This window comes from Apiospora marii (genome assembly GCF_038362585.1).
Source record: "Apiospora marii strain CBS 49790 chromosome Unknown utg000002l_segment0_segment0, whole genome shotgun sequence".
NCBI lineage: Eukaryota > Fungi > Ascomycota > Sordariomycetes > Amphisphaeriales > Apiosporaceae > Apiospora > Apiospora marii.
In genome coordinates, this window is record NW_027117373.1 from 2,093,688 (window position 1) to 2,113,152 (window position 19,465).

Sequence of the window (19,465 nt, forward strand, 5' to 3'; positions counted from 1 at the left end):
AACGTACTGGTAAGTGGCAGGTAGGCCATGAGGTCCACTTCCGACTCTGCCCATCATTCGCCCCGGATGTCGCTAATGACCAAATGAGCTCCCGTTCTCTCTTTTCCTTTCCTGGGGAGTCCCTGGCCATATACATACCTATTACTACGGCTAGGTGTGATTTCTACCGGGATCTCAGTCCTTAGTAACATTGAGAGCAGAAAGTGGCAGACCAAGAGCGAGAGAGCAAGAGAGAAAGTGCATACGGCGTACGTAACAAAACCAAATCCGAACGGATGACCCGTATCTTCCGAAACGCGCATGACTGATTATGTGCAGGTAAGAGCACACAATATATTGATACTGCATGTAACCGTCTGCGCACACCCATTGTCGCACACAGTCCCGACACTTGTTCTCCGGATACCACACCCTGTATAGTGGGTCGATGACCGGTTCTGTGGGGGATCCCACTTCCTTAACCCATTCGCCAGCCATTCTTGATGGCGGGAAAACTCGTCTCACAGAGGATCGTGGGGTATCAGATCTAGAGTGGCTCTTGTCAGATTGACGGACACAGTCGTGCATGAGTTGGCCAGATGGCAAATTTGACGGCGTGTGAAAGGGACAGCGCTTGGGGCGCCGAGATGGAGACCTGAGCCGTCTTCAAATAGCATACCCGACTAGACGAGGCTGCAATTGCGACTATCACCAATCTGGTGACAGTGATACAGATGGAGCCCCTACTCGATTCATGGACCACGTTTCTCTACTCAAACACATAGCATTCGACACAATGACTGCATGTGGTTCTAGATCCAATTGGCTATTCCTGTCAGTGGCTGGCCCACGAGCCCAGAACAGACACTTCTGCTTTTTGTAAGGCGCGGTTCACACAGACAGTATGAGTAAAACTCCTTATATGATCCCACGAAGGCCCAGACCGCATCATCCAGTGCACAATCAATGTGACTGTTGAATGCGTCTAGGTGCACGATCCTTCACAATCCAATGTTGTAAAGTAAAGAGGTTGCAATAATCAATGTTACGGCGGTGGCACAATGGTTTGATTAGGAAAGGCGAATAATTGTGTTATACCACTGTTTTTTTGTATATGACATGAATCTGCTTCAGATGTGTAATGGTTAATGATGATTGGCATGGGCGGAAATGCGGGCGCTTCTGGGCGCGGATTTCATCGGGGGTTGCTCAATCGAATACCTAATGAATTGGTTGGATTGGATGACCTCAATAAAGGAGGCCGAGCGAGCCAGGTTCAAAGCTTCACGGCACAACATTGAAGGTCTTTGGCTGCTCGGAAGGGAAAATCTCCTCGGGGTGGCGCTGGAGCCAATCGGAAGCCCGGATTTCCTGCTTAGCGATTAGCGGCAAAAAGCAGCTCTTCGTCAACGTCAATCAATTGGATCTCAGAGAGGCGTTTCGCGTGGGCTGCCCGGGCGAGCTTTCAAGAAAGCACTCTTTCCTACCGAACCATCTCCACTCAATCAATTCCCTGAGGATCTCGCCATCTTCAATCACTTTCTTGAGGCAATCAACCAGGTCAATCCAAGATGCTGGCGTCTTCAAGAAAGGGCAGCTTCGCTGGCTTTGCGAGGTGCGTGCGTCCCTTTCCCACCCGCGATACTGAGGGAGACATTCCGAGGAGGAAGCTGACCTTATCAATTCGATTCACAGCGAAGCCCGCCACCCACCTATTTCCCCTGCGATCCGTCGCCGCTTTATCGACGAGTAGCAACAAGACCGCCGCGGCCGTGACCGCTCACGGCTCGACCGGCCTGGTGAACAAGGAGCGAAGGGAGGTGCCATTGCCGAGCCAGGAGGGCACCAAGGGCGTCATTCAATATGCACTGTACGAACAAACTCACAGGGAATAGGAAAGGCTCGCAGTTGTTGACATGAGGAAAATCACAGGACCACCCTCGACCAAGTCGCCAATTGGGCCCGCCAGTCCTCTTTATGGCCCATGACCTTCGGTCTGGCCTGCTGCGCCGTCGAAATGATGCACCTTTCCACGCCGCGATACGACCAGGATCGTCTCGGAATCATTTTCCGTGCCTCGCCCCGTCAGTCCGATGTCATGATCGTCGCCGGCACCCTGACCAACAAGATGGCCCCGGCCTTGCGCCAGGTCTACGATCAAATGCCTGAGCCCCGTTGGGTTGTCAGCATGGGCAGCTGCGCCAACGGCGGCGGCTACTACCACTACAGCTACAGCGTCGTCCGCGGCTGCGACCGTGTCGTTCCCGTCGATGTCTACGTTCCCGGCTGCCCGCCCACCAGCGAGGCCCTCATGTACGGCATCTTCCAGCTCCAGCGCAAGATGCGACAGACCAAGATCACAAGGATGTGGTACCGAAAGTAGAGAGCGGACATGTGTTTTTGGCCAACGGAGTACAACTGGGCTCGTTACGCATACTCTCTTTTGTTCTGGGGGCACATTGTACATAGCTTCGGGGGGCGGTACGCGCGTGCGTGGGGATTGTACAGTAAAAAGTCTGTTAAAAGCCCCAAGGTCGTTTCATGTGCATATGCAAGTGGTGACTGCTGCGTTTTCCCTTTTCGGCACGAGACGCAAGCTGGGTCTACAGAAATCTAGGCATTCCAGAACTGTCAGCCAGTTGCTTGTTTTGGGGATGCAACCTTGATATAATGCGGGTGGCCGTGCGAGACTGATAGAAATATAGAGATATCCTCAATGCGCGCTGAAGTCCTGACAACGACAACCCCATGAACCAACCAAATCATAGTGCACAGCGGCATACTCGTCACATTTTCGATTTAGCCACATGAAGTACTTCCAGCTTTCTTCCGATCATTTATAAAGAAAGTTTAGCTCAACTCAACCTACTCTTCGGGTGTCTAACAAAACGGGAAGAACCCTACTCCAACAGGGTAACGAAAGGATTCAAAGGATCTATCACGACTACACTGATACCCTGAAACAATCCCTGTTCCCAGAAATAAGTCGACGGTATAGAGTTATCATCCCGATAATTTCTGGGCTCGGCTGACCAAACTGTATGCACTCCTGAACCAGCCCGACGGACTCTCGAGTATTGCCAATTTTAATACAGTAACCAAGGGTTTTCCTGTCTATTTTCGGATGTACTTCATCATATTCTCAAAGTGAAAGGTAGCCATGTTAGATTGTGTCTGCAGCAGGGGCAAATGTTGGTCGGAAGCCTGGTTACTAGCATTACGAGATCTTGTCGCTTAGAGCCGCTCAGGTACCATAACTGCAGCTGTCAAGGAAATTTCGATCACTCCCAAGGAAATTGGAATGCTTCACGGCAAGATTGTGATTATTTATTAGTGGCGGGCTTATATGTTGTGTCCGAGTGCCCAATGCAGAACCAGCACCGGTTGCTTGACCGCTATAGTAAGGAGCAAGGACTTCGTAAACCACAAAAAGGCGCCCAGTAAATGCCGCCGTCGTATGTGTATCCGCCAGGCATGAGAGGCCGATACCATACACAATAAGAATGGTAATAATAAACACCGTAACGCATAGGCTCATATACAGATAATGAATCGTTCGATCGTCAAACAACCACCACCGCCACCAACACCATTACCATAACCATCAACAATCCCGAGTGAATGATGGGTTTCGTCTTTTTTTTTCATACTATCGTGATCTTCTCGTTCTTCGTTTTCTTTTTGTGTGTCTGTGTTTGTCTTACAGGACGGCGGCAATGATGGCGGCCACGGCCAGCATGAGACCCGACGTATTGGCCAGCATCTCGGTGGCGCCGTTCTTGGCGGCGTCCGTCGACTTGGCGGTCGCCGCGGAGCTCGAGGCGCCGACCTTGTCGCCGCCGGCGGAGGCAGGGGTGGTGGTGGCGGCGGCCGAGACGGGGGCCGACGCGCTGCCGGTCGTCGTGGGCTGGGCCGTTTGGGAGGAGTAGAGAGAGGCGTTCATGCTGATGTTTTGAAAAAAGAGGTAGGTATTGTTAGTTGTTGCTGCTGGTTCCACAATCCCCACGGGAGAAAAAAAAAAGTTTGACGAAGAGAGAGAGATGGAGAGAGTTGCGGATATGGCAGGGCAGGGCAGAGTGTGCTCAGTGCTTTGGTATAAAGAGAGGGTATACGGAGAAAAAAGAGAGGGACTCACCAGTAGAGCTGCTTGGAGTTGGCGTAGCTAGAAGAACGCGGGTCGTTCGGGCAGTTGTTGAAGCAGCTTGAGAGGCACTTGTTAGTATGGTTCTATCGTACGTAGCCTTTGGAAAGCCGGGAGTAAGCAGGTAGAACGTACGTCATGATGGCAGTATACTTGTCGCACTTGCACTGATAGTCGGCATTGTCTGTGCATTGGGCAAGGTAGCCGTTGGTGGTGTCGAGGCAGGCATCGACGATGTTGGCAGCAGCGCAGGTGCTGCTGCTGCTGCCGCTTTCGCTGGTGGACTGGGCCGAGACGGCGACAGCCAGGAGGACGGCGGGCAGGGTGAACTTCATCTTGATGAGGGCTGGGGGTGTAACGAGCGAAGACGCTGGGAATGGGCAGATATTATAATAGGTATAAACAAGCAGTCAGATTGGATGCAGCAATGATCTAAAGCGAACGAACGAATAAAGGCTCCGTATATATATACATATGTTTTCTGTTATCTCCTGGAGACAAGATGGCGAGGACAAGAAGGAAAGGGGGGAGAGCGGCCAGATATGGTCGCGCCTAGAAGCATCTTATGACCCGTCTGGACTCGCACCGACCCGTTTTCCAGACTGAGGCACCGTCGATGTTCGTGGACCGGACCGCGTTGAGCAAAATACTGTCCAGGGGGATCATGTCGATTGGACATACCCAAGTCAAACCTTAAGCTCCCCCGTACTTACATGCACCCTCTGCAATCCTTTGGCGAGCCTTGATGCGCCGGCGTCGTCGTACACTTGTTGACTTGCTCCAAATGTCTTTCTTTTCAATCCGATGTTTGCGTATCTTGTTGTCGAGTTGCCGTGCCTGGTACAGCAGACCCGGCGTCCATTGTTGGACCACATGACGGGAAAAAAGGCACGATAGTTTGTGGGACTCGATGTGTTGTTGAACTGATGTTGCCATGTTGGAGATGAGTTGCACCGGGTTTAATTTTAGGGGTTGCTTTTTCGACGGGGCTCTCACTCGGGCGATTGGTCTATTGGAGGCGGCCTTGCCCTTTCCAGCCCAGCGGCACTGCCAAGAGGTCCCCCCAACCTCCAGGTGCCAGGCTAGACAGGGGACACAGGGGAGCCAGTTACTGGGGCAGCTGCAGCGAAAAAAAGTGCCATGTTGGGGAGAGAGGAATGCGACCCTCGCTCTCTGACGCCCGCAAGCCCGCTACCGTATCGTTCGACTTAGATTTTATTAGGTAAATACGATAGCCAGAAACCTAGTACCGCCACCAATTTAGCATTTCAAAGGTCCTACCTACGGTCCTACCTGAACTGGACGGGAGGAAGTCGATGGGGTGAGCCGAGCTCCTACTTTTGCGGACTCGTTGCGGACGCGATCTCCAAAATCAAGCTTGGGTCAGATCCAGATAGCGATCCATCTATGTACAATCGATGTACAATATCCATATCCTAGCCCAGTGTGCAGCTGGAACTCGCAGTGGTTTTGACTCAAGGTGCGAGGTAAAGAACGCTACCGCAATTGCCTCGAGCGCTGCATGCTGCGTACTTATACGACCCCGAAAAAGCTCGTGTTGAACATATGTTGGCGTTAAAATAAGTTTCATGTATTTTCTCGGTAACACAAACTACTTAGACATGCATCACCACCGACCATGGTTGGCTATCAATCCACTGCAGCAAGATGGTCTGATGGTACCGCGTTAGTTGTTTTCAAATATGCACATCCATCCGCTTTAAGAGGGGTGGTGTTGATCACCGGGCCATGGAAATCGCCAGACCGGAACACGACCGGGCTTCTAGAGCATACATCAGCACAATAGGGAGCCCCAACGACTGGTCCGGGATGCACGCTCCGAGTCAGGACAGCGCCGCCTCTTCGTCTTGTTGTGGTCTGCCCTGGCCCAGCCGACGCCGCAGCTCCGCGTTTTCCTTCTCGAGCTCCTCGACCCTCCGCTGGATCACCTCGATCTGCTCCGAAGCCTCGACACTGAGCTCGTTGGCAATCTTAACGAACCTCCACAGGCGGAGGATGACAATCAGCGACGCGATCTCTTCCGCGACGCCGTGCTCGAGGAGGTCAATCACAAAACTGCCGACGATGACGAATGCATCGAAGCAGTGAAACCAGTTCGAGAGGTAGCTGAAAAGACATAAATGTGGTCAGCGTCTTCCTTCCCAACGCCGTCGGGCGGGATTTCGTCTCATGTATTACCGGATGCCTTCTGCCCACAGACAAAGCAGCAGCTCAAGCAGGAACAGACAGCTCATCACCAGCGAGAAGGTGGTCAGCGCGGCCCGCGTCGGCTGCACCCATGGCCTATCCTCGATCTTGAGCTCGCACGTGACAAGAGCGATGAAGATGTCGCTCAGGATGCCTGCGACGTCGAGGGCCACGAGGGCGAGGATGACCCAGTGCTTCGCCTTGGATGCGAGGAAGCGCCGGGTTTCGCGGCGCGCCTTGCGGTAGGTTGTCCTCCAATCATACGTGAATCCATTGACGAGGCTTCCGCTCTCGGGGAATCGGACTGTCTCGGTTAGCTGTGCGGCTGCATAAGTGCTTCCTTGCGCGCAAAAACATTCCAGGAGAGGCGGCAACTGAAGCCTGCATACTCGGACCAACCCGCGCGTGACACGACGGCTGTCGACTTTTGCATTCTCGATGCGACGATATAATCGGGTACGGATAATGAAAGCAGATAACTCACCTAAAAGTGGCGTACGATCACCCATGGTCTCGGCGAGGGACTGCGTATTGCAGTCCGTTTCTCTGCGGTTTCGCCAGTGGTTGGATTGAGCTTACTGTCATAAGCCTGTCACTAATAAACGGAAGGACCTTGTTGGTTGCTTGGGCCTCATGTTCGTCATTCTCCGGGAATACATCGGGAGCTAAACACCGTTGCACAATACCTACCAACATGTAGCTTTGAAAGCCCAGTCCCTGCAACATTCAATCGCCAGCGACAGTTTCACTTGTGAATAATGAGCCTCCCGGGCTTCTTTTTACCACGATTTCATTGCACTGTAAAGCATCTTCAATTGACGAAATCACACGTAAAGTGTAGATTGGATTGCCGGTAGTCACATATCCGTGAGACTAACCAACTTCAGCCCAGCATACACGGCACCGAACACCATTCCGCCCAAGTGGCCCGCGTGGCCCACCAGCATACCGTCCTCCGGTACGGTACCGAGTTCGTACCAGTCGTACAGGAACCAGTACAAACCGAACACCCACATCGGCATGGGCATGGACGGGAGCAGCGGGCTACTGACGAGCATTGACGGCCGCAGCACCGTGACGGCCATGGCCAGCCCCGCCGTGATGGCGCTCGCTCCCAGCCCTTGATGGGACTTGATTATCTGCAAGTTCCCCCGCCGTAGTACCATGCCGTCTCCTTGCCGGTAGCGCCAGTCGAGGACCTGCGCCAGCCCGCCCGCTGCGGCCGACCCCTAGGCACAGCACGACGGCGACTTTGAGCGGGTCACAGAGCCGCATCGCAATGCTCGCGAAGGTATGGAACGCCGCCATGTTGCTCGCTAGGTGCGAGAGGCCCCGGTGGCTGATGGCGTGGGTCAAGAGCGTCCACCAGCGGCCGGCGCGGAGGTTGCGGATCGACAGCACGAAGTTGTCTCGCATGAACTCCGGGGTCAGCCATCGTGTCAGTAGCTGGATCACCCTCGACGCCCTGGATGATAACGATGAGGACCCGCGGCCATGACGTGGCGGGAAGTTGGGTTTGTTATCGGTGTAAAGCCAGGCTCCGTAAACGAGAGTGTTGATGCCGATGAATACTGGGATAAATATTCTGATGAAACGCTCTTTAGATGTGAAAGCATAAGCCAGACGATATTGATACGCGCGCCTTTGGCGGAGGACGCCCTGCATGGTGAAATCCATGTTTGGTACAACAGGCAGCGGTATCAGAGAAGGGCAAGTCAGGAATGAAGAGAAGCACCACCATCCTAAATAAATTCTGTTCACTTACGCAAACAGTGGCCCCTCCCTAGGTCATAGACCCAGCCACCATTGGCCTGCAGGACTTCAGGCTGGCATTCTACTCGGTCTGTCAGGTACTTCGAAGCAAGAAAGAACGACAATGGACCTGGTAAAACGAAAAGGAAAATCGAAAATAGAGCTATAATTCAGTTTTGGCCTGGTTTTGTGCTTTGATGGTCGAAACCAAAGCCCCATACCCTCCCGCACAGTAAGCTACCCCGAAACTTAAATAGGCAATCATGCTCATTTCAAACGTCTTAGAGACTCCATTACAGGTATACGATCTACGATGTATCTCTCGATGTTTGGCGTTTTGGTAATGCCCAGAGAGAGAAGCATCTTACTCAGGGGCTGTAGCATAGCAAGGTCATGAGTAGCAAGCAGTCTTGGGAATACAAGGGTCTTCCTCCCCATAGTAATCCCACCCGGTCTGCATGCTGGCGACCCACGATGCCCTCGATGTCCTTATGCGGTGAACCGCACATAATCGACGGCTGCACTGCCGAATGCCGCCATCAAAATCTTCTGTAAACCGCATACCTAAAGAGTATGCCGACAGTGGGTTCCTCTTTAGATGTATTTTGATCCCTCAAAGCCGCCAGAACAACAGCTTCAATGGGATAAAGGATGTGCTTCGAAAGGAGCACGAAACTCTGTTGTTGAACAAAACAATTGAACACAGTGAGCTAAAAGAGGACAATGTATTCGGAAATAACAGCCCCCTTTGAAGTCCGAGCAGTCAATTATATACAAAAACTGTGCTCCCAACCGTCTGTTGAGCCCAAACAGAAGATGCGCATAGCTCTGCAGATAGGCAGTCATCGCTGGCAATATCTTACCTGATCAAATCAGCTGAAGTACACTTACCCAGAACCACCGTATCAACATGGCTGGCTCGTCGAGTCAAGCACCCGGCAGTCCTGGGCACCCAGCAGCTTCGCATCAAGAAGCTTATGCCAATGCCTTTCGTAAAAAACCAGTACCCCTCAAGGCAGCCGACGGCACCGCACTGCCCTTCAATTTCAGCAGGCCCGAACCCGGGTTCGACCCTAAGGACGACTCCGCCGTCAGAGAGTTCTTCAAGTTCCAGAATGGCGCACGGCACGTCCTGGATATGGCCGGCCAGCAGGGCCCCACGATCGAGGAGCAAGTGGAGCGCCAGGTCCGTGAGCTCACCCGGCTGAGGGGTCACGAGGTCAACGGGGAGGAGAGGGAGATCATCGAGAGGACCCTCCGGAGAAACGCCGGCTGGCTGGAGTCGTACAAGGCCGAGGTCGCCGGGGCCGACACCGTGCCCATCGGCGCCTTTAACCGGCTCGCCCGCGACTACGAGCGGATGCAGCTCGAGATGGCCCGTGACCGTGCCAACTACGAGGCTGACTATATCAAGGAGCTCAAGCAGTTGGAGGACAAGGTGCAGAAGCTGGAGGGGGGCGGCACCGTCAAACGCCCTTTCGATTACGAACCGCAAAGCAACGAGTTCCGTATCAAGGTCTTTCAGCTCACCCGAGCAGTCGCCGGCAAGGATCGTTTGATCGCTAACCTCAATCGAGATCTCGAGGAAGCGCAGGGCAAGCACAAATCAGGGCGAGAGGATGAGCTTGAACAAGCCAGGGTGAAGGACGCAGCTAAGATGCTGTGGCTCGAAGGGGACGTCAATCGCCTCAAAGCCGAGGTAGCGCGGCTCAAGTCGCCGGGCTCCGAGGGCCCTGCGGCGGATCAAAGCAACGTTGCCGAGTTGGAGAGGACTATCGAAAGGCTGCAAAGGCAAATCACAACCCTGGAAGAAGACGTGGGCCAACAAACAACCGATGCGACCAACTGGAAAAGAGAGCTCGATCACCTAAAGCGGGAGAACCAAGAACTCACGCCCCTGATCAAGGAATTGGAGGAGGCACTTGCTGACTCCAGTAAGACGAACAGCGAGGAGACCGAGAGCCACGGCCAGGAACGGGCGCAGCTGGAGACTAGGGTGTCCGAACTGGAGGCACAGCTAAAAGCCGAGCAAGAGAAATGCCAGGGCGAAAAGCGCCGGCTGCAAGAGGAGATCGGCCAACTTCGCCAGAACGGCGACGACAATGCTGCAAGCCATGGCCGAGAAGTGGAGGCCCTCAGGGCCAGGGTGACAGAACTGGAGGAAGAGCTGGCGGCCGAGCGCGCGAGGCTGGAACGAGAGCTCGACCAGATCCAGGCCTCTGACAGGAAGCGACAGCAGAGAGTCGAAGAGTTGGAACGCCAGCTGTCGAGCGCCACAGAGGCCCAGCAAGCTGCCCTGGAAACGGCGGAACAGTCTAAGAGAGAATTCGAGACTCTCCACAGATCCAACGAGGCACTGCTCGAGGAGAACCAGCATTTGAAGACGTTGGCCGCTGCCCCACAGGCGGGTATCCCCGAGGGACAACCGCCGGAGGAGACCAAAGCCGACGTCATCAACAACGCACTCAGGAGCCGGATTGGCGAGCAGGAAAAGGCACTTGATAAAGCCAAAACAGACCTCGAGGCAAGCCAAGCACGGGTCAGTGAGCTGGAGCAGGGGGCCAACGAGACCACGCAAAGGATTGCCACTTTGCAAGGGCAGCTGGACGAAGCTCAACGATTGCTCGAGGCCGCCAACGAGACCCCGGAAAGTATCGCCACCTTGCAAGGGCAGCTGGATGAAGCTCAACAGTTGCTCGAGGCCAGAAATACAAGGATCGGCGTCCTGGAAGGAGAGAATGGTACTGCTGTCGCTGGGGTTCAGGAGCTCGAGAAGAATCTTGCTGCCCTGCGGACAGAGTTGGACGAAACTCGCAAGTCGCTGAACCAGTGCAACGAAAGGGTCAGTGAACTGGACGGCAAGCAGCATGGTGATGCCGATCTCTTGGCCCAGGAGCGCGATCGCCTGCGAGCAGAACTGGACGAGGCCAACAACGCGCGGCGCGAGGGCCAGACGGAAATCGGCAGACTGACGACCGAGTTACAGGCCGCCCGGGACAATGTTGCCGCTTTGACCCGAGAGCGCGATGATTTGCAGACCCGACTGAATGCCGCCACTGAAGCGCAACGAGCCGAACAGGAAGGAGGAGGCGGAGCTGATGTTGCTGCTCTGAACCGGGCACGCGATGAACTGCAACACCGACTGGACGACGCTACCAACGCGCGCGCCCACGACCAGGCGGAGATTCATCGGCTGAACGAGGCCCTGACGGCCCAGAACGTAACGGACCACGAGCGCCAGACGGAGATCGCCATGGTGCAGCAAAGGCTCGACGACGCGGCGAGGAGGATCCAACAAACCAACCCCACGCGCCCTACCACCAGAACGGCGGCGGCGGCCGGCTTCCGCCCTTGGGCCGCTGGTGGCATCTTCGGCGCCAACGAGCTGCCCCAAGACCCGGCCGCGCTGCGGGCTGAAGCCGTCCGGTTAAGGACCGAGGTGGAGCGGGTGGAGGGCCAGCTCCACGAGTCGGAAGCGCAACGCATGCTGCTGGCCTACCGAGATCCGGGCACGGGCTGGTACGACGAGAACGTGCGGGAGCTCACTCGCATTCAGCAGGATAACGCCAATTTGAGGGCGAGCGTGGACACCCTGCGCCGGCAACTGCGCGACGCCCAGGAGCGCGCTGAGGCCCAACCGCCACAGTAAAGTGGCTCGGCTGGTTCTGATGTTGACAAACGCCGGATTAGGGGTTTGTCACACACGTAAGATGATGTCTGGTTCTGTTACGGCGGTTCCAACCTAGCCATCCTTTCCCCTCCTCCCCTCCTCCCCCCTCCCCTTACTCACCTTGTTTTAGATACTCTTTGTTGGTAGTCCATTGTTTGTTTACAGTGTTTATTTCCCTTTATCTAGATATTAGTTACATTATAATCAACAAGCATCGTCCCATTACCCAATTTGTCCCCATTAAGCTCATGACTAGGCCACGTAGCACGGTCTTCGCCTTCCGCGTTCGAGATTTGAATAAGCTTCTTTGTTGTGGTTTTTATTACCTAGAAACAGAGGCCCAGGTTCACTCAAGCAGCACCCAGTATGCTCTGAGAAACAAGCAGGCTACGTGGCACTGCAGTAGATCGCCCGTCATCCTTGACGTTACCTTGGTCTTAACAGATGTTCCCAACAAGAGTCACCACCTGGAATATAGATTCCTTCAAAGCCCATTACCCATTTCAATTGACCTACCATCACGATTCCAGCTGTTTCAGCCACTTTGTTGACGTGTTTCCTCTCGAGTACGACTCGAAGGCAGCAGCTCAGGGAACCGAGTTATAAATTACGTCAATCTTGTTCTCACTTGACACACCATATCATGTGCTTGCTTAGGCCATCGGGCCCCTGTGACCTAATGAATGCCCCGACATAGTATTTCTCCGCCCCGAACTCCGCCCGCTCAGATCGGAGCGGGCTTCGATCGATGGCACTGCAGATCTGTGGGGAGAAATCGGACCGAAAAGGCGCGGTTTCTGGGGCCAGAGAATGATTTGCATCACGGGGTAAGCAGCCGGTCCGCAATGCGATGGAATGAGGGAATTGAGGCCCCCGACAGAACTGAATATCGCCGACACTCTGTCCGGTATGCCACTAAGAAAGCAGCGAGCTGGACGATAAACGTGCGAGGGGTCACAAGACCACGAAGTACCATTTTTGCCTGAAGACTCGGGGCCGGTCCTTGCCCAAAACCCTCACCGCTGAATACATTCCTGCTGTGGCTTGGGGTCGGAGTTCATGAAGGATCGCTGATTGCATCGTCATCCCGAGATAGGGATCTTGAAGAAAGCCAGGAATCGGTCCTACAGGACATCGGATCGTCTGCGACGTTTCCCAAACCAATAATGTCTCTTCCACCTTGTGCTATGAACACGCCATCGAAGTGGGTTTAAAGTACCACGCCGTGGCAAGACGTCTTACTACTTGGCTGTCACGAATCGGAAGGGGGGAAGGAGGATGGCGGCGGCGTTGAGGCTAAGGCAAGGGCGGGCGGGCCACCGACGCCGAATGCCTCGGGCGTGAGTAGCACAGAAAGGGGGAGCTGAGGGTTCCTGGATATGTACCACCACCCCGAAACGCCCGGGGCGCTCCTCGATTCCCGTGCTGATTGGTGGCCCTGACGGGCGACGATGACCAATGCTATAGTAAGCGGGAGACGGACGGACTTCCCCAAAAAGGGTCTCGGGTCTCTCCGTGTAGGCCATTATCTTGATGGGATTGACTATGCCCAAACCTATAGGGCATATCTGATAAGCAGCCGCAAGCAGGTGTGTGGCTGGATCCTTCGGTTTGGCCTCTATGCCGATATCTGCATAGGCGAAAGGTAGATTGCGAGGTGGTATGGAAGACCCCGGTCGAGGCAGGCAACGACGCACGCGGCGGCACGGGAGAAGTCGAGTGTCGCATCGAAGCTACAGCCCCGGTTCACATTGGCATGCTGCATGATGGAAGAAGGGCAGTACGCAACACAGGTCAATCAGTATGTAGGTAAGGCATTCGGAAATTTTTCATTTGACTAGCACGTGGTGGTGTTCAAGTCCTTCATTCTGTCTTTTGCAGAAGGATATGGATGAACATGTTGGAAGTCTCGCAGACCGAATACGCTGGTCCAAGGCGCCGGGTGCGATGACACGCAAAAGGAAAGCCCAACCCAGCGCAACCAATCAAGCACTGAAGTGTCATCGAAGCAACCCCCATGATTGAATTGCTTCCCCAGCTTGGCAGTCAAATGGGGTATCTAGCAGCAACACACTTTGAATATAAGCGAATCTGAAAAAAGGAAGGCCCGACCTGCAAGATCATGCTTCCATCAAGCTTCGTTTTGACTGCTACCTGACTATCGCGTCTTGCTCTGCATCGCGATATTCTGCCTTGACCTCTTCGTTTAAGGCACTTTTAGGCCAAAACACCGAATCTCATCCCCGTCCAGTCTCATCGACGACGCGGGCTGCCAGGGTGTCGTATGAAGGCACAACGCACGCCATCGATTACGAAAAGAAGTAAAATAAGCAAATAAGAGCACACCTTGGATTGGTCAATCAAGAAGCTGCCTTTTGGGCTCTCGCGGAGGCGTATGTTACGTTTTGCAGCATCAAGCAGGTTACACGGCAGCCAGGAGGGAAGGAGAGAATGCCATCCATCGCATGCACACATGCCAGACCCCCACTGCCATCGTCCTGGTCTGGACTCCCAGAGTCGCCGCCCTGGAAGCAGCCTTCGACACACCCTCTCGTCTATCGACACGGCGTGCTGAAATTCGACTGTGCCGTTTCAGTATCGTAAGGTTGGTAGTAAAAACCCCAGGGTCGCTAAGCCTGGCTGCATTGCGCTGAGCAGAGCCGAGAAAGGCCACGCGCAGTCAATTTACTCGGTCTCGTCACTTGACATAATGTCATGCTTCTCTAGGGGTTTCCGCGTTCCTCCCCGCATTCTATTATCGCTCGACGCCCGGGAGTAGACATGGGGTGCCTACTAATCGTGTGTCTGGGGATTTACCCTGGTTTTATCCAGATTGATGGCAACGCTGTCAAGGTCGTTTTGGGTCCGCCCTCCCACGTTGATCACCCACGGATCAATCTTTAATGCGAACTGCCATTGATCCCATCGACCGCATCGCTTGGTCATCGTGTCGTACCACAGCCTGCCCTTGTTTGGGTCACAATCTACTCGCGTCACAGTGCTTGTTTGTCAAGAATGACAAAGTAACTCCGACCTTGGAAACTCCGGGGAATCCCTGACGCAGCCTGCACAGGCAATATATTCTCGATGAGAACCTGTGTACGTACATGTGCTGTCGACCCACTCGGCTGACCATCCTATTTCAGGTATGTCGTATGGGGAACGGGAGTTGCTGTCAGTCACCCTTGACCTCCTCAGCCTTGATCCGACTCCCACCATGTGCCGGGGGTGATCAGCACGGGAGTCTGGACGAGTTCTGGGTCTCTCCGAAGAACCGACGTGGCTGATAGCGCTCTTCATGATATGGACCAGCAATCAACTGAACGCGCGAGGTAGGTTGGACCCAGTATCTTGTCCCCATCCTCGGGTCTCGCTGGGACTGGGCAGGGGTTTGCGCTATGTGACTTGATATGCCGACCTACGCGGCGGATGTTCATATAAACCCGCCAAGGGAACGCCACCAGAATATAGAGGTACATCTCGGGAGTGAGCATCTCACAAACCTGCCGTCGATGGTACAGAGTCGATGAGAGTCGTGGCACTTTATGTAGAAGCCAACGCCCCCCAGTTTCAAGTCCTCGCTTCCTCGGAAGCTGCAGCCAAAGGGAGTGACCAGTCAACATACACCAACGTCATCTTGTCATACTGGATAACAACTCGGAGGCTTGAAGCACGTCGAGTAAAAGAGCGAACGTTGGACTGTGCTCTCCAGGTACAGCCGTCACCGCCCATGAAAGAAAAAATCCCCCAGGATCTCTCGCGCTGCCACCGACCAGTCAAATCCCAGTCAACGATAATAAAGCAGCAGTCACGGTGAAACGTGACGTGTATTCAAGATATCACAGGACGGAGATCGGACTTACTCCGACTTTGGTCGCTACCAAGGAGGACTTGAAATAGAAGTAAAGTTCATCGCAACTTCCCCCAACGACGTACACGATCTGGGAGCAGAGATCGATTTTGGACCCGCACCTTCCCTTCTTCTTCGATACCTTCCTCACCTTGGACCAAACTACAATCCACAGCAACCATGAAGTTCCACTCTGTCACAGATTCCTCACACGGGAGCATAATGGCTCGATACAGCAGCGACAAAGCACTTATGTTTGCCGAGAGACAGCATGATAACGAGCAAACGACAAAATACTATGCTGCAGCACTCTCGGGACTCATTGGCGTTTTCATCCTCAGCCACTGGACACGATGGCTGGTCACCAGACACCGTATTTCATCGCCCTTCCTCTCGCCATTTGTGGCCTTGTCAAGGTGAGTCTTCTGTGTATTTCAAACTTACCTCCTGCAATTTGTCCATAACACTGACCGACATCATCAGATATTCTAGGCGCGTGCTTCTTCGGAAGATACCCGGGTTCTCATCAGTTGGCCATGCGATGCTGCTGACCATCTTTTTCGCCACCAACATCATTTTCTCCTTCACTGGCTTCGATTGGAGCATGCCTACCAACTTCGCTTCCAGGTTTGGCTGGTAAGTCTCGCCTTTCCCACAGCAACCTGTCTCAAATCCTGCTAACGCCAACTGAACCCGCAGGATGGCATCTGCAAACTTCGCCCTGGTGGTCTTCCTCGCCCTCAAGAACACGCCTCTGGCCATCCTGACGTCGTATTCGTATGAGAGGCTGAATCCGCTCCACCAGGTAGCTGGGTATTGCACCGCCGTGTACATGATCCTTCATGCAGCCATCTTCAGCGGATATTTCATTCAAAAGTCCAGATGGGAGGTCATGCATGAGGAGCTCGTCACGGCAGGCATAGTCCTGGGGTTTGCCATGCTCGCCGCGGCCGTTGAAGCGTTCATTCTGCGCCGCTTCAACTACGAGCTCTTCTACGTCGTCCACATCGTTCTCTTCACAGTGATGCTCATCACCCTAGGGCTACACCGGCCTGAAGTAAACAAGGAGAAGATTGCCATAATCGCCTGCCTGGCCGCTGGCCTATGGGTTGCCGATCGACTCATCCGCATGGGCCGACTCATATACAACAGCGTCAACAACGAGGCGACGCTTCATCCTCTCCCCCAAGGAGGCACGCAGATCCTGCTCAAGAAGCCGCTTCATCGTGCCGTGCCTGGTACTCACTGCTTTGTGTGGCTGCCCCGCGTCCGTCTGTTCGAAACCCACCCGTTCACGATCGTGGCGACCTCGCCCACCGAATTGATCGTGAACTCGTACAATGGCTTTACCAGAAGCCTTCACAAGTACGCCACCAAGAACCCTGGTGCCACCCTCAAGGTCTCCCTCGAGGGTCCGTATGGCACTTTCCCCGACCCGATCCTCTTCGACAAGGTCATCTGTGTAGCCGGCGGGTCGGGCGCGACCTTTACTTTCGGAATGGCTTCCAACATGCTCCAGAAAATGACGGAAAACACTAAGTCCTCTATTGAGTTCATTTGGGCTGTCAGAAGCAGAGGTGCGCGATCCGTTAGAGCAATCATGAATTTCCAAAGCGTTTTGGTGAACAACATGCTGACCTTGAATCCAACCATGTTGCAGATAATCTATCCTGGTTCGCAGACCACTTGAACGCCATCCGAAGCCACGCCCACGCCCCGAGAGTAGCCCTCAAGATCCACGCCACCAGGGAGGTGTCGAGTAGTACCGACACCTCGGCCGTGGCCGTCGAGGAACTGTCCCTTGGGAAGACCGAGACAAAGACGTCGGACGGCTCGGGCGAGAAGGACTCGGCCGAGTTGAGCGTGAACCGCAACCGCACCAACAGCAGCAGTCTGTCGGCCTTCGACGGCTCGGACCCCGAAAAGGGAAGAACAGCTGAGGCAGGCAGGGTCCGCAGCGTGGTATGTCGCACCGGCACCAACGTGTCCGTTCATGACGTGCCCGTCGAGCAGGGCCGCCCGGACATTGCCGCCCTCCTCCGCGCCTCCATTGCCTCGGTTGGCCGCGATCAGCGCGTCCTTGTCTGTGCGTGCGGGCCCGACAAGCTCATGAAGGTGGTGCGCAACACCACGGCCGAGTGCATCGCCGTGGATGGACCCGCCGTGGAGCTACATTGCGAGCAATTCGGATGGTGATTGATTCATTCCTGGCGACGAGATGATCATGATGATGACTGAAAGGGCGAAAACTTTGCAACACGTTGGATGACGATGACAAGTGGTCACGAGAATTAAGCATGGCAGGACTTCTCTTACGTTGATTCTAGGGGGCGATTTCACTTGGGGGTTAGAATTGGAAACAGGCGGCAAGAACTGCCTAGGCATGGAGGGACGGGGCTTGGGGGCCGGCTAGTTGTCGTTCTCTCTACACTTACTAAGTATTGTTAGATGACTAGCCCGCCATCTCAATGCCAGCCGGAATCCCACTATCAAATATCCCATCACTAGTTATGGTATTTGCAATGTGCCATCGAGAACTGACGTCAAATGAACGATTTCGTAGGTATGACTTCTTGCCAGTTGAAGATTGGCGACCGAGTTGCCCAGCTGGAGGCATGACTGGGGTGACGACAGCCACAATCGCCCAGCCGTAATTGAAGTTCATTGAACACTACCCGACGCGGGCGCAAGTGATAGATCAGTCACTGATGATGTTTCTCCGTGTTACCCAAACCCGGCCGACGTCCGTGTATCAATGCAATCGGGCGGAGGCGAGTGTGGGTGCTGCTGCAATCAGCAGCAGCAGAAAACATGCAAGGCACTACTTCCCTCCCGCCCCATCTTGTTAGTCTATTGAGCTGAGAGAGCCACAGTAGCACAGAGATAGGCAAAGAACCATCGATGCACCACCCACGACCCATCCGCCCCCTCCATCTCACTTCACGACGCAACAAACAGGGAGCCTCGATGCAGCAAGACATTTATAGGCAGGGGGAAGGAGGGAGGAGGACGGGGGCTTCTTCCGGCGTGCGCTCAGACATATATCAATGGCAGTATGAGGTACAATGTATGTGTGCGTGTGCGTCCGTGGGCGTGTGCTGTGGGCTTTTGTTGTCCATAGCTCCTCGAGTTATGTACATTGATCATCGACCCCACCCCCGCATTTCCCCCCATTCCTCGCTTGTGCCCGTCCAAACGGCAAGTACAGTACATACATACATGTCTGGGGTATCGTTGGAGGTAGGTACCTAACCGAGTCATGTTCCAGTTTGCCGGGCCGTCCTGCCGATTCCTTTCAAGGGGACGAAGTTCCCAAAAGTTGGAGTAAGTACCTCGTGTTTTTTATTTTTGCACCCCTTTCTCGTCGCTCCTCGCGGCAGTCTGGGCTTGCTTCACTAGGTTACCCCCTGTTTCTCTGCCCCCCTGACGGTGACCCGGTCAAGTGGATTCTGGGGAAAGCCGCGGGCGAGCGGTGTGCTGTCTCGGCGTCATCCGTGCTGGTGCTTGCGGCTGTTAGACAAAACTCTATACATCACAACTAGTCGTAGTGTCTGCGGATATGCGGTCGAATAACATTTGATCGATTGATTCTAGTATACACGTGGTTTCGCTGCTTACTCGTCGTCGGACTGTCCCTCTTCCTGTTGCCAATCGATCCTTATATGCGAATATGCGCGGCCTCAACCACTGAGACGGGATAAAACCACCGCCTCAAGCAAAAAACGCTCGTAACCTATTTAGTAGCCGTGCCGTTGTCCCGTTCGCACCTGTATTTCCATCCCGCCCCTGTACCGTGCTCAAAGCAAGTGGTCCCTTATCAAAACATATTTGAACACCGATGCTTTCCCTTTCCCGTGTTTCCCAC

At 54.2% G+C, this 19,465-nt stretch overlaps 5 protein-coding genes across 5 annotated transcripts; 3 read left to right on the forward strand and 2 right to left on the reverse strand.

Annotated features, from left to right (window-relative positions):
* Window positions 1-1,676: 1,676 nt before the first annotated feature.
* PG985_002333 (NADH-ubiquinone oxidoreductase 19.3 kDa subunit) lies at window positions 1,677-2,362 on the forward strand (the record flags this gene model as incomplete). The annotated part of the gene is made up of 2 exons (XM_066822102.1): window positions 1,677-1,849; window positions 1,912-2,362. Coding segments are annotated over 2 exons (624 nt in total), but the record flags the coding sequence as incomplete, so codon positions are not given.
* Window positions 2,363-3,679: 1,317 nt separating this feature from the next.
* PG985_002334 (uncharacterized protein) lies at window positions 3,680-5,056 on the reverse strand (the record flags this gene model as incomplete). The annotated part of the gene is made up of 4 exons (XM_066822103.1): window positions 3,680-4,067; window positions 4,115-4,180; window positions 4,256-4,490; window positions 4,834-5,056. 4 exons carry the CDS (start codon window positions 5,054-5,056, stop codon window positions 3,680-3,682), a joined length of 912 nt encoding a protein of 303 aa, XP_066689535.1.
* Window positions 5,057-5,964: 908 nt separating this feature from the next.
* PG985_002335 (uncharacterized protein) lies at window positions 5,965-8,005 on the reverse strand (the record flags this gene model as incomplete). Its single annotated transcript, XM_066822104.1, has 5 exons — window positions 5,965-6,247; window positions 6,320-6,632; window positions 6,813-6,852; window positions 7,207-7,557; window positions 7,580-8,005. The coding sequence occupies 5 exons, from the start codon at window positions 8,003-8,005 to the stop codon at window positions 5,965-5,967; spliced, it is 1,413 nt and encodes a 470-aa protein (XP_066689536.1).
* A 985-nt stretch (window positions 8,006-8,990) lies between these two features.
* On the forward strand, window positions 8,991-11,729 carry PG985_002336 (uncharacterized protein; the record flags this gene model as incomplete). Its single annotated transcript, XM_066822105.1, has 1 exon — window positions 8,991-11,729. The coding sequence occupies one exon, from the start codon at window positions 8,991-8,993 to the stop codon at window positions 11,727-11,729; it is 2,739 nt and encodes a 912-aa protein (XP_066689537.1).
* A 4,051-nt stretch (window positions 11,730-15,780) lies between these two features.
* On the forward strand, window positions 15,781-17,796 carry PG985_002337 (ferric reductase transmembrane component 5; the record flags this gene model as incomplete). Its single annotated transcript, XM_066822106.1, has 4 exons — window positions 15,781-16,016; window positions 16,084-16,236; window positions 16,300-17,177; window positions 17,282-17,796. 4 exons carry the CDS (start codon window positions 15,781-15,783, stop codon window positions 17,794-17,796), a joined length of 1,782 nt encoding a protein of 593 aa, XP_066689538.1.
* Between the last annotated feature and the right edge of the window lie 1,669 nt (window positions 17,797-19,465).